The following is a 15101-nucleotide window of genomic DNA, read 5'->3' on the forward strand; positions in this document are numbered from 1 at the left end:
TTCCTCTATATAAAAAATACAATAGTGCATTTTGTGTTAACACATTTGACTTTAGAGCAGTTTCAACCTGGAACAAACTACCATCCTCTATTAAGTCGCTTGAAAATTTAAATTCCTTTAAAAATGCTCTAAAAAATGTCTTACCTATCTGCACTTGTAAAAATTGTACATAGTTTCTTTTTTCTCAGTTCTTTTTTTTTCATTATATATATTTTTAATGTTTTTATGACAGTTGGATTTGATTAGAAACTTACTTGTAATTTTCTAGATACCAATACAATACAGCCTATTTTTAGGGAGAGCTTGGGAGAGCTAAGCTGTGGTATTCGCGGTACGGGAGAGGCTAAAAAATAATCAGCACCCTTTCACCAACATTTGCTTGTTCTCCTGCGAATCCCCTATTATTTTAGCAAACGCCCGCCGCCCTTATGTTCTCGACCTCTGACTTGATTAATTAACATACTTTCTCCAAGAAAAAACACAAACATAAAAATCACCAGCAAAACCAATGAAAACAACAAAAACAATACAGACAACGATGAATCCAACAACAAAGAAAAAGGTGACAGTTAAAGGTATGTAGATGGTCCCCCATTGCTTGACAAACCAACGGAAAAGTCTTATGAATTCGAAGAAAAGGCTCTGAGAAAAATCCGTATTAATAACGTCGCAAACGTCATCATAGGACATCTTAATATCAACTCGATAAGATACAAATTTGAAGGTCTCAAATTAGTTATCAAAGATAACGTAGACATTTTTTTGGTATCTGAAACTAAAATTGACGAATCATTCCCTGAAAATCATTTCATTATTGAAAACTACTCGCGTCCATATCGCTTGGACAGGGACAAACAGGGAGGAGGTCTTCTACTCTACGTACGTCAGGGCATTCCTTCTAAACTCGTATTAAAAGACAAGAATTATGAAGCTATATTCATTGAGGTCAATCTGAAGAAGCAAAAATGGCTACTGGGTTGCTCTTATAATCCGCATGTAGACAATATAAACTCACATTTAGAGCTTTTACAAAATAGCCTTGATTCTATAGGAGATCATGACCGACTTTTACTACTGGGGGATTTCAATTGTGAAATCGACAAACATAAAATGCCTGAGTTTCTTGCTAGCAGGGAGCTTTCTAGCTTGATAAATGAACCTACGTGCTTCAAAAACGCAGAAAATCCGAAATGCATTGATCTGATGCTAACGAATTACCAAAGAAGTTTTCAGGGCTCTTCCTCTGTATCTAATAGCCTATCGGACTTTCACAACATCACAATAAGCGTCTTAAAAACCACTTTTGAAAAGTGTCCACCTAAAGCCATTAAATATAGATGCTACAAAAATCTCAACGAAGATCTTTTCAAAAATCATTTAACACAAGTACTAGAGTCGAATCGCAACTTTGAACATAAAATGAAAAGTGTAGTAAATCTTCTAAACGCTGAAGCACCGATAAAAACTAAAATACTAAGAGGTAATGATAAACCTTTCATGACAAAATCACTACGAAAGGCCATGATGCATCGATCTCGACTTAATAACATTAAACGAAAAGACCCCTCTAACATCAACAAATATAATTACAACCAACAGCGAAACCGATGCTTATATCTCCTGAGAAACACTAAAAGAAGATTTTATGAATCTCTGGATGAAAAGCAAATCACTGACAATAAAAGATTTTGGAAAACTGTGCGCCCTTTTTTCTCTAATAAAGGACCAATAAGTGAGAAAATAACCTTAGTCGAAAATGATGAACTGATTAAAGATGATAAAGAAATTGGAAAAATGTTTAATGAGTTCTTCATAAATATCACTGAAAAATTAGATCTCAATCAACCACCAACAGAACCAGTGCCTCTTAATGAACTTTCTGATAATATTCTTCAAAATGAAATAATGCTTTTTAGAAACCACCCTAGTATACTGTGGGGGGCGAACGAGGTTTTGAATTACCGCCATCCCGGCCATTTTTTTGAAAATTACCGTTATCTCGTCCAAAATTTACGAAAATACCGGTCCCGCTGTTTTTCCCATAAAATTCTAAAGACTAGAAGTCAAAAATTCTGCAAAATGGAATAGAATGTGTATGAGGTAGATCATTATTTTCGTATTTTGTTTCGATTGCAAAAATTTACAGAGATAAACGTCCGGACGTTTGGTTATGTCAAGGTGGAAATGTTTAGAATAGAAAGACTTTTTTATGTTAATGTAGTACTAAAACTTTGGTGGGTCCATTTTTCAATTTGAATCATTATTCATTGAGTTATGTCATTTTAAAATTAAAGCACGCTTTTGAAAATATTCAAAAATGTTCAAAAAATAGCACAGTTTCACGAGAGGAGTTTCGAGTTTATCTTGATTGCTCTACTAAACCTATTTTTTTTTGCTGGATAAAGGTTAAAACTACAATCTAGCCCTTCGGGTTATTATGATAAATCATTGAATAAAAACACCCAAGGGATTCACCCAAGGAACAAGAACAAGTGTTCAAAATTTGATGACTCCAGCCTGCCCCAAAGTTTCGAGGTGACAGAGACAGACAGATACTACACAGACAGACAGATACTCATACACATACAGACATTCTAGCTCAACTTTACGAACCCAACGTTCTCTTCCCTGTATTAAAAAGCCTCAAAAAGCCTCAAAATAAACCCATTCCTGGTGTAAGATCCTTATTTTTTTTGGGAGTTTTTCGCGTTTTTTTTTTACCTTTTTGCTGACTCGTGTGACAAGCTTTTTTTATAGTCCGAAAAATTTATGTACCGTCTACGTATGACTTTTACCGAAATACCGTTGTTTTTTATAAGAATTACCTCATCCCGGACGAAAAATCAGGTGTTTTACCGTCACCGTGGCTCTTGCAAAATACCGTTTCCCGAATACTTTTTATCGTTTTTACCGCTTCCCGGCCCTAAATTAGGCCTTATCCCGAGTACCGCCAGATCGTACGCCCCCCACTATACTCAAAATAAAAGAAAAGGTATCAAACAATGAAAACTCCTTCAAGTTTAGAAACACCACCAAAGACGAAGTAGAGAAGATAATTAGTAACCTTAAGACAAATAAGTCTCAAGCGGAAAATGATATACCAGCGAAAATAATTAAAAAATACTCTCACTTATTTGCAAGATGCTTCTCTATAAGCATAAATGACTCCTTCAGCTCAGGTATTTTTCCCAACATTTCCAAGTTCGCGACAGTCACCCCAGTCTACAAGAAAAATTCTAAAAACGATAAAAGTAACTATAGACCAATAAGTATACTGCCGGTAATATCCAAAATTTACGAAAGAGTATATCACAATCAAATATCAGAATACTTTGAGCACTACTTTGATGAACAACAATGTGGTTTCAGGAAAGGATATTCCACTCAAACCTCTCTTCTCTCAATGGAAGAGCTCTGGAAGCTAGCCAATGACAAAAAAGATGTTTTTGGGGCACTGCTCATCGACCTTTCTAAGGCCTTTGACTGTATGTGCCACAAATTACTTGTAGCAAAGATCAGTGCATACGGATTCGATGACCTTTCCACTGGGTTAGTCAAGAGTTATCTAGAAAATAGGCAACAAAGGACAAAAGTAGGCAACGAACTGAGTAACTGGATCAAGATCAAGGATGGTGTTCCCCAGGGATCAATCCTTGGCCCTCTGTTTTTCAATATTTATATCTGTGACCTCTTTTTCATCATTGAGGATACTAAGGTTGCGAATTATGCGGACGATACGACACCCTATGTTAGTGCTCCTACCTGGACTGAAGTAAGTGGTAAACTAAGTTCTGTAGCAGAAAAAATCTTCACATGGCTTTCGATTAATCAAATGGTTGGTAATGCTGACAAATGTCAGCTAATAGTTAACATCATTGACGACTCGCTCTATCTAAATATTAGAGAAGAAACTGTTTTCAATACCAAAACGTCAAAGATTCTTGGAGTAACCTTCGATAATCTTTTGACGTTTAAATCGCATATAGAAAATCTTTGCAAGAAAGCTAGTTTGAAAATAACCGCCTTAGCCAGAATGAGCACATATCTCACTTTAGAAAAAAAGAAACGCTTGATGAATGCTTTCATTAAATGCCACTTCAATTACTGTCCTCTCATATGGATGTTTCATAGCAGAGCTTTAGAGGATAAAATCAACAATCTACATTCGATGATCTGTTGAAACTTGACAACGGTTCCACCTTCCATCAACGAGCAATTCAATCCTTATCCACAGAGCTATTTAAATCAAAACTCAATGAATCAGAAAGTAAAATATTTCTCAAAAACCAATGTAAGATCAAAACGAGAAAAAGGAATTCCTTTCGTAGTAGAGTAGTTGAAAGTGAAATGAATGGGAAATCGTCTTTAGCTTTCCTGGGACCTAAAATCTGGGCTACCCTTCCCGATGACTGTAAAAAACTTAAAAACCTAGATGAATTTAAAAAAGAAATCAAGCAATGGAGGCCCACTACTTGTCCTTGCCGAAACTGTCGCACTTTTATCCATGGCGTTGGTTTCATTGATTGAATTTAAATTAATTTGTAAATAATAGTTGATCTTGAGTATCAACCTTCTAGATAGATTTGTAATTAATAGTTGATATTGATTAGCCTCGAGCTAAGTACACATTGTACTACTTTGCATCAACTTTAAAGAAAAGAAACATAAACATAAACATAAACATTAAGGGAACTAATTTTTGCGGTCGAAAAAAGCTTTCAGAAAAAAATTAATTAATTAATAAATTAATTTCGCGGTTTCGCCCTATTTTGAACACATTTCTCTCATTTCTTTTCAAGGATTTTCGATGAAAAATGGCCAAATTTATTATTCGCGGGTTCTAAGTTTCGCGGTTTTTCAGCAAAGAAAAAGATAATTAGTTATCACGATACGAGAACTAGTTCCCTTTAGGGTTATTTGCTAGTCTAAAATAACTTCGAATTTATTTGGGAATTAATGATAGATTTTTAACTAGTAGTAGTAGTAGGCTTGCGAAATTTCATTACTCAAATAATATTGTAATTGTCATAATTAGTGCTTTTAACAAAATAAATTTACAGTGGAAGCATTCTAATTCGACCAACTGTACTTTAATCTTATTTAAGGGAAATGGTTACAGAGCTCACGGTATTTTAGCCATGTTTCTAAGCTCTGAGTGTAATATTTTTAAAGGTGTATACTGAGAGCTTTACAAACAAAGTAAAAAGATGCTCGTCTTTTCTGAAAACTTTTTCTATTCCCAAGGCAATAAAAATGGGGTATCACTGATATATCCCCTCAAATTTAGCCACTAGCTAATCCGATAAAGAGATAATAATATTGCCAATTGAAATAGTATTTTTCTATGAAAAATGATAAAAAAAGGTTTAAGAGTGGTAGATAAATTGTACGATCTGTTAAGTTAATATATTACATACAGTATACAGGAGTATCGTGATGCCTCCTGATTTCAACTACAGAATTTATACTTTTTCACGTTTCAAAGAATCAAGTTATCAGCTTTAGGTAGCTCGGAAAAGTTGAGTTATAAAAAATTGTTTAAAATATTGCCATACGTTTTTCAGTACGATTTGAAAACATTACGTAATGAATATCATGAAATTTCCACACAACTTTCAATATCAATAACCATTCATAAACTTTCTTTCATAGATCGTACTTTCCGTACATTCACTATAACTTTCTTGTTGTATTGGAACGCCACTGCTTCCCCATCTTTCTTCTTCAACTTTCAGTGGATGAACGTCTCTGACTCTAAAAGAAATTGTATTTTTGTGTACAAATTTCAACCCCTAAAAAGACGACTTTTAAAGTCGAGTCATTAAGTACAGTATATTCTGTGGCCCCCAAAACGTCAATTAAATCAAAAATTTCTCTCAAATCCAGGGGAAAAAAAAGTTTTAAAAATAAAAAGTTTTGCTGCATGAAAAACTTTAACATCTCTACTTTATTTCCCGAAAGTACTTTACTAAAATTTTCAATTTCAACAATTTTTCGATCGCTTAAAGTAGCTTTTTTCTAATGGTCGAAACGTAGGTTTTCAATTTTAGCGATTTCTCGAGATCTCTTTAACTCTATTCATAGGGGTGGCTCAAACTAGGGGGAAGGATGTTCCTGTACTACCCCTTAACTTTTGATCTGGGGGGTCTTTTTGAATGGAATTTGGCACACATGATCCTTTGTCATACAAGGTAACTTTTTGTCAAAAATTGTTTTTGATGACATCACTCATCATGCCCAAAGTGAGCAAAAACCGAAAATTTCATTTGTTCTTATAAATAGCTATTCTATTCTAACAAAGGCTTTAGAAAAAAGTTCCTCAAGTCTAAATGCTTATCTTATCCTAAATATTCAATAAATTGGGGTAAACCCTTTAAGTGCCTCGGTCATTTTTTGCTAAGTTTTTTTAAAGAAAATTGCAAATTTCAACTCCTAATACAGTCGGAACCACTACATAGAAATGGCAACTATTGCCTTAACGGGAAATATTTCCCGAACGGGAAGGTGAAAAACTTCCCGAAATTTTTTTTTTTTTTTTTTCTTATTGAAACAAAGACACGTGTACACTACGAACATATATTACAAAACATTACTTAAACATAAAATATAGTCCCTCCCCCCGCTAGGAACTAACGTTATATCGCCAGAGGTACTAAAGTCTATTCACGATAAGTGTGCACTCTTTTTTCATTTACCTATAACTTTTGAAGGAATTCTTCAATCTTTACAAATTTGGTATCGTTGGAGAGATATTTGTGAGTGGAACAATTTGAAGTAAAAAAATCTATAAAAAAATTCTAAAAATGAAGATGAAAATGAAGAAGAAAAAAATGAAGATCTTGTAGAAAGGTGCTATAACTATCATTTTCACTGAAGTGACTCCTTAATTATCGAACGTTATCACTGTGAAAAAATTTCTCAAAACTAATCATTCAGTCAAAAGATATCAAACAAAGTTATAAGCTAATTGACGTCTAAAAACGCTGTTTTCTGCTGTTTTCTGCTGTTTTTTGGGGTCAATCACTTATTAACTTTGTATCATAACTTTATATTGAATAAATATTTTAGTGACATTTCTTCACAGTGGTGATACCTCCTAAGATCAAAAAATCTCTCCAGTGAAAATGAAAGTTATAGCACTTCTCTACAAGATCTTCATTTTTTTCTTCTTCATTTTCATCTTCGTCTTTAGAATTTTTTTAAAGACTTTTTTACTTCAAATTGTTCCACTTACAAATATCTCTCCCAACGATACCAAATTTATAAAGAACAAAGAATTCCTTCCAAAGTTATAGGTAAAAGAAAAAAGAGTGCACACTTATCGTGAACAGACTTTAGACTATGTAAAAAATAAATAAATAAGTAAATAAAGAAAATAAAAAGAAAAAATCTTGGAGAAGGAAGCTACAGTTGTTAGGTAAAAGCCTAAAATAAAGCACCGCTAAACCTTCCAGTTTCGTTAAGAAATTCAACAACAGAACAAAGAATAGATTTATTTAGATTTGAAGTCAAACTTTCATCCCCATATAATAAAAGCCGACAGAAAAAAGGAGGGTTAAGTGGCGGATGAAAAATAATGCCTAGGGTCTGAAGTTTGTCGAACAAAGATTGTCTTGCATGGGAATATATAGAGCAGTGCAGAAGAAAGTGTTGAGTGTTTTCAACAGAGTTAGTTCGGCAACCACAGAAAGGGTCTAAAGTGTCGCGGAAGCCATGTCTAAATTTATGCTCGTTGAGATGGCTGAAACCGACCCGAAGTCGATTAAGAAAGATCACTCCTTGAATGTCAGGAACATCAAAAACATGGGATTGCTTGGGTCTCAAAAATTCATAGATTGCTTTTTTGAAAGTTTTAATTGAAGGTAGATCTCGTATATTACCTCTTAGAACATTCCACTGAGATATGCAGTACGGAAAAAAAGTGTTACGGAAACGTTCAGTTCGTATATTAGGAGGATAAATAGGATTTCTTGTTCTAAGGCCACCTGGTGCTGTAAGTCTTACTGGCAGGTAGTTACGTAAATACGAAGGGGCTAAATTGTTAATAATTCCATAGAAGAATGTCATTCTTCTAGAAATGGATAGAGTTTCCGAATCAGGAAGTTAACCAGTTTCCCGATCGGGAATGTGACCTCTGCGCACTCCGGAAATGGTCGTGGAAGGTAAATAACTGATGCCTATTGTAAAAGAAGGTAAATAAATACCCTTCACCGGGTACTTAAGAAATCCACCGGGTAATCGCTTCTTAATTCTACTTTCCCCATTCCCAATTAAAAACTTCCCTATTTGGAAACTTCTTCTCGATCGGGAAACAAAAATCTGCTTTCTTTACAAAAATTCAACTTCCCGATCGGGAACAATGAACAGTTATTGACCAAGACGGGAAACAGAAAAGTGATGAAATTTTCAATCTGGAAACAGTTTCCTTTTTGGGTTATTTTCACCTTCCCGTTCGGGAAATATTTCACGTTAAGGTAATAGTTGCCATTTCTATGTAGTGGTTCACACTGTAATAAGACGACTTTTAAAGTTGAGTCTTTGATAATAAAAAGAAATTAACAAAAATAATTTCAACGTGTCAAATCCCTGTTAAACCTAGCCTCTACTAGACGACTTTATTTCTACGCTGTAACGTTTATTCAAGATATGCACCATTGCTATGTCCTCTAACATTACATTACGGAAAAAACCAGCTGATTGGTTGCTAGTGAACTACTGACTGATTTTAAATTACTTACAACCAATCAGCTGTAAGGTCTACATCTTGAGGGGAAACTACCCTTGCTGACCGACAGGGGTGTGCCGCTGAAGTTCGAAAAATGGACCCTACGGTGACTCTTTTTTTTTTTAAAGTGACCCTGAATAGGACTGAAATTCCAAGATTTTCTCAAAAATTTCCATATTTTTCCAAATTCTCCCCAAAAGGTAATCTACGAGGGACTGGTTTTTCTATTTCGGTGTTTTTGCGACCCTACCTGGGACTCATAGAGGTGAAAAAAGGTACATTGACCAGCGGTACATCCCCGTACCCCTTTTTGCCCAATCCCCCCACCTTGGGTCTACGTTATTACTAAAGGAAATTGCAAATGTGGATATAATGAATTACTCGTTTCGGCGTTCATCGAATCTTTTTTACCGATGATAGTGTAATACATCACAAACCTGTTTTCTATATTTTCCAGTACAATGTCAATGTTGTTGGTAGCACCTCCAGTACATGAATAATGGCATTTTAATACGAACGTTTCCATCTGTAAAGTCGTGACGTGTGGTGAATAATCGTTGCATCCCATCTCATCCCATATCTTTATGCAAAAGGTATTCATTTATGGTGATTATTTCGAGTAAAAGGGGTTTATCCAAAGTTCTATGAATGCGCATTGTTAATAGAAACCTGCATATCCAAGCTCTAAACTTTTAGGAAAGTATTTTTTTAAGTACAACAAACATCGAATTTCCTTTATCAGATAAGCACATAAACATCCAGGTAGGGTTAAGAAAAGACTAAACCAAATTTATTGTTTTTTTACTCGGCAGGATGAAGGTAGCAAGGGTGAGTGTCTGAAAATTATTGATCTATCCGTACGGAGCTTTCGACGCCCCATAAGTTGGTGCATTCTTTTTGCACGGTTAATCTTACCAAAACTCGTACCCAGAGCCCCTTCCAGCATTTCTTTTACGGGACTGGGTTTGACTTTGGTAAGTGTTAGAAATCATACCTTTTTACCAGTCAATCCGACTCCAACTTTATTCTTTCCAGCAGAAGGATTTGAAAAGCCGATCGTTAAAACTTGACCGTTGATTCGATATTGAACGTACCCTGAACATCCAGCCATTGCCCAATCCCCTAAAATACATAATTTTATTTTAAAAGTTTTTCGAGGAGACTTCATTGCATGTCTTAGGGGGTTTTAAATTTATGATTGAGAGTTTTTCTTTTAGCCACTGGACTGTATAGAAGGCTGATAGCGATACTTGGTAAGATCGACCGAGTTTTGACTTTAAAATTCGTCACTATAAACTCTTAGTGTCGATGCGAGTACAGATTTAGCAGAGTTAATCAGCTTGATTCAATATATGATTATTCCTCCTTAGCGGGTATACTAAGTTTGCGAGGTGATGGGTATTCGACCTTTGTGAGAATTTTTTTTCCCAATTTTGAGACTCTTTTTACCAATATTTTGGGTGATTTGTTGCAAATTTTGATTGACTTTCATCAAATTTAGGTCGTAAGTTTTGTAAATCGTGATCCTTGAGAGGAGAAAGTAATTATTTTGGGATCCTCTGACTAACATATGAATTTACACCCCTTTGATAGACTTTTGAGTTAATGAAAAAGGGTGCCTTTTTAGCTCACACCATGTTCATGCTCGCACATAACCCGTCACCTGTTTCGACTAAGTGCCCTCCCCTGGAAGAGAATTCAACACATAAATGATTTTTTTATAAGCATTGCGCTTATAAGCATATCTAGGCTCATATATGGCAAAAATTTAAGCATATGCTAAACATTACTTTCAGCCTTCCTTTTCAGAATTCCTTTGTTTTTGGCTGGATTTTCGAAATTTCTCTAAAATTTTGTTTAGGATCTAAGCATCCCTCAAAGCATTTTTCAGCTTTATAAATCTCTCGATCTAAGTATTTCCGAACCAGCTTTTGGATTTTTGTATGCTTATAAAAAAAACATGTACTTTCATAGCAGAGCACGGTTTCTTTTCCGCCATCTTGGATGAGTTCAGGCCATCGAAATCCATCAGCCAAGCGTCCTGAATCAAACCATTCGCCGTGGTATTTCAAACTGCTTCCTGTACCGTTGGTGATCTTTAGTTTGATATTGTGTTTCTTCACCATTTCGATTTTTACATTGAAATGCGCGTGTTTTTTTTTCAGGTATTTTTGCTGAAATTCCAACAAAGTTTGTTTCAACAAAGGTATACAGGGCATAAATTTTCGAAAAAAGCCGATAGTTTTTCCGTTTATGTTCTTTTCATCTTATTCAGCTATTTTTCCCTTCAACTGCAGACAATATAGCGATTTTATACATTGCTCTTTAAAGTGCAGAGGACTTTTACCCGCAAAAGACGTGTCTTCAGACAGTCAGGATCTAAAAAAATATGAAAACTTACCGTCTACACACAGCATACAAGAACTCGCTGATACTTGCGTCTTGGAGGCGCTAGGAGATCCCCTTTATTCTAAACTACACGTTTTTTATAAGAACAAACTATATAAGAACATAAGGCTTCGATGGCCAAAATATCAAGAATAAATTAAGAACATTTTTAAGGCTTTGGGGACTTTTAAACACCCGCAATTTCTCAGTAAAATGGTAAAAAATGCTATAAAAATGATGAAAATAAGAACATGTTTAAGCTTAAAACTAAAAAACTTAAGAACATCCGAGGGCAAGATGTTCTTGTAAAAAACTGTGTACTTACCAAATTAAAACGCTTTCAAATAAGTTTATTTTAAAGGTCTTAGTACAAATAGTGGAGAAAACATTCTCCACATTGCCCGATGATGGGATAAGAATCTCTCGAAACGTAGCCAAACGTAAATTTCGTGATCCAAGCCACCATAAACTTCCAATATGAAGATAATTTTAAAAATACATTTGAAAACACGAACCTTCCTTTTGACCTAATAGATTTTATTTGAAATATAATCGAAAAAATCTAAATGCTCTCAGCTTAGCTAAAAGATGTTTTAAAACACTTTTGTTGCAACGTACAACTTCAGTCAAACATACACAACAAAAAAGTGTTCGAACTGGTCATGATTCATCGTTCTGTACAAAAAAAGAAATTTCGTATTTTTCACTTCAATTTCTTGGAATTTGAAAAAAGAAGAATTCGTCATGAAGCCGTCTTAAAAACAAACTCACCACGAAGGAGTGCTGTATTTCTCCTTTTTGGTTAATATTCACTCTCCATCGGGAGGGATAAAGTAGAGGGAAAAGTTCACGCTAAGATAAGAAAATCAAATGTTAACTTTTCTTTAAAATTTGTATGGTGTTCAATTTTTAATATAAATTATTTTAAAAATGAATTTTTAATAGTTACAAAAATTTCTTTCTCCATTTATTTGAGACATTTGTATTGACCTTGTGAAAAAATCTTTCTCCCTTTGTGAGTGACTAATCTTGATCTTTTATGCCTGAATGTCCAAGATTTTCTAACAAAGTTTCCCCTGACTTTTCATAGACAAACCTATAGTTTTGCCCATTGTTTGTATTCCAAAATGTATACATCATTGGAAAGATATTTCTAAGGAGAATATTTTAATAAATTAAAGTGTTTTGAAAAAATCTTCAAATCTGTATTCAGGTTCTTCATATGTTTCTTAGGTAAAAAATTAAGGCCTCGTAATTTTCCTGAATGATCATGAAAATTCTTAAAGGGAACCCCGTTGCATTCAAAACAGTTTTTTTATATATTTTTTGTCGTTCCAATTATACTAAGGCGAGACCAAATCAATGTTATTTTTCGAGTAAAGCACTCAAAATAAAGGGCCGGTCAGTGAAAAAAATAATCAACATCCACAAAACTGCACTAAAATGGTGACATAATTAGTGATTTTAAAGTAGTAACAAGATTCGCACAAATGCGACTAAATATTCCCCCTTACACTTGCAGATGGACTCATTGAGTTTAAAGCCCGAAGGGCTAGAGTTCAATCTCTAACCTTTCTCAGGCAAGAAAAAGTGAAGCCTTAAAAATGCGCCGTACTTCAGTAACTTTCGAATTATTTATTATTTAAAGGTCTGATTGTAGCAGTTTAAGATTTTGAAAAAAAATGAAAACTCGACCCCAGGCCCAAAAATCAAAATTTTCAAAAAAGAAATATGGTTTGTCTCTTAGCCAATCAGATTGCTTATATTTTTCAAGTTCAGGAAAGGAAAACAAAATTGGAGTTATGGAGCCAAAAAAGGGGAACATTCGATATATGGAGGTTTTTTTATATGAGTTTATTAGGAGATTTTCATGCTGCCAACGAATTTGTTCGAGTTAAGGAGACGTTCGAGTAATAGAGGTTCGAGTTATGGAGACTCTACTGTATTTAAAAAAGTAAGCTCATCTCCAGGATAAGATGATAAAAACTTCGGGCATTACGATACGCTTATAAAAAAGTGTAGGCTAAAAAAATAGAAAAAAGGGCTCGGTACTGAAAGGGTTAACAGCATACACTCTTTTTTTTATAAGAACAATCAGGCTTAGACTGAAACAATAGGTCTATTATTCTAGACAATAGAAAAAATAAGAACAAGCTTAGGATTAACTCAAATTTCATGGTTCTTATAAAGAAAGAGCGTAACGGGGGTTCATAACAAGAAAATGTCAAAGTGAGGAACGTTGCATATTATTGTAGTCATGTGTTTTAAAAATTACACTGAATGTAAACCTCAGATTAAGCACAAAATGTATATTAATATATATATGTATATAAAATGTATATTAAAAAATGTATAACAAAAGAACAGTAAAGCTAAGTTTGTTAAAAATCAAGGAAACCAGCACAAATGGGATAGGCCAAATCAGCAGTTTTTATTGGAATCATAAAGGCAAAGGTCAAACAATTGCATTGTGACCGTTTTGTCATTTTTTTGGCAATGACTTCTTTAAGAAGAGATGCTTTATTCTATCGACCTCTTTGTCAAGAATATATGTCAACCTGAAATATCGGGCAATAGTTTTTCTATCGACTTCTTTTATTTGTCGAGAATGTAAATCAATCTGCTCAAGCAGACAGGGTTTATATTTTTGCCGTGTACGAAATATCGGACAATAGTTTTTCTATCGACTTCTTTGTCGAGAGTGTAAATAATCAATCTGCTCAACAAGCAGACAAGGTTTGTTTTATCGACCTCTTTGTCGAGAATGTAAATCAATCTGCTCAAGCAGACAAGGTTTATATTTTTGCCGTGTACCTCTTTAGTGTGAAAACATAGCCAATCAAATTTTGTTATTCTTTTACTGGTCACTCTTTCTTAGAGGAAGCGCAAGTTCCAAAATTTGGTTTTTATTTTGGTAAGTGAGGACAGCGCTAAATTCGAACTTCCCACCGTAAATTTTTTGAGGCATAAATCTGCCTAACAGGTCATACCCGTCCTGTATACATCAGATTATAAAAAGGTTTGTTCCAATGCAAAAGTGTTCAAATCATTGAGTTTAAAGCCCGAAGGGCTATAGAGCAGAATCTCTAACCTTTCTCAGGCAACAAAAAGTGAAGCCTTAAAAAATGCGCTGTATTTTTGATGACAGATTGAATCTAGCAATTCCTTTGTTTACGATTGATATTTTTTTCGAAATTTAGCGGTTGATTTTAGTTTCAATCTGTCATTTGTGTAAAAACCAGGCGAGCCGCTCAATGCCGCGCCTTCGGCTTCTACTTCATTGGTTCAAATATAATTTTTATCATTAGAATAATGACTTTCTAATTTCATGAATTACCTTTCGAATATTACTTGCCTCGTATTCATTACCATGTCCTTTGAGACATAATATGATATTTTGTAAATAGAAAAGTAGTATTAATAGAATTCACTGGGAGTTAATCACCATGCCAATAATTCCAAATAGAGGCAAGTGATGTTGGCCCGGATGGGGGTACTAGGTTTGCGAGCCGAAAATCGACCCTTTGAGAGACAAAATTTTGGTGATTTTGGGACCCTTTGAGAGACTTTTTCCTAAATTTTGGTCCATTTTTTCCAAATTTTGGTTTGATTTTCACCAAAATTTGGTCAAAACTTTTGGAAATCGTGACCCTTTGAGAGAAAAATTTGTGATTTTCGTGATTTTGGGTCCCTTTCAGGTTTTGAGAGACTAACTTTTGAATTTGTACCCCTTTGAGAGACTTTTGAGGAATGAGAAAAGGTACCCTTATGGCTCGCACATATCTGGCACCCATTTTGCCTAAGTACCCCCCCCCCCGGATGTTGGTGACGTAATTTATGAAATCTCTACGCTGACGATACAACACTACTACGTCACACAAAAATCAAAGAGATACAGAATACCATCGAATCCGTACAGATAGAGATCGATAACATTAACCAGTGGTCGGACCGAAATAATCTCTGTTTGAATGCTAAGAAAACAAAA

At 34.6% G+C, this 15101-nt stretch overlaps 1 protein-coding gene across 1 annotated transcript; it reads right to left on the bottom strand.

Annotated features, from left to right (window-relative positions):
• Positions 1 to 5319: 5319 nt before the first annotated feature.
• Positions 5320 to 10896, bottom strand: LOC136805139 (uncharacterized). Its single transcript, XM_067061705.1, has 4 exons — positions 10692 to 10896; positions 9720 to 9847; positions 9163 to 9305; positions 5320 to 5754 (listed from the first exon to the last, which is right to left on the bottom strand). The coding sequence occupies exons 1-4, from the start codon at positions 10849 to 10851 to the stop codon at positions 5622 to 5624; spliced, it is 564 nt and encodes a 187-aa protein (XP_066917806.1). The 5' UTR covers positions 10852 to 10896; the 3' UTR covers positions 5320 to 5621.
• Positions 10897 to 15101: the final 4205 nt, after the last annotated feature.

This window comes from Clytia hemisphaerica, unplaced genomic scaffold (assembly GCF_902728285.1).
Source record: "Clytia hemisphaerica strain Z4C2 unplaced genomic scaffold, Clytia hemisphaerica genome assembly, whole genome shotgun sequence".
In the NCBI taxonomy this organism is placed as follows: domain Eukaryota; kingdom Metazoa; phylum Cnidaria; class Hydrozoa; order Leptothecata; family Clytiidae; genus Clytia; species Clytia hemisphaerica.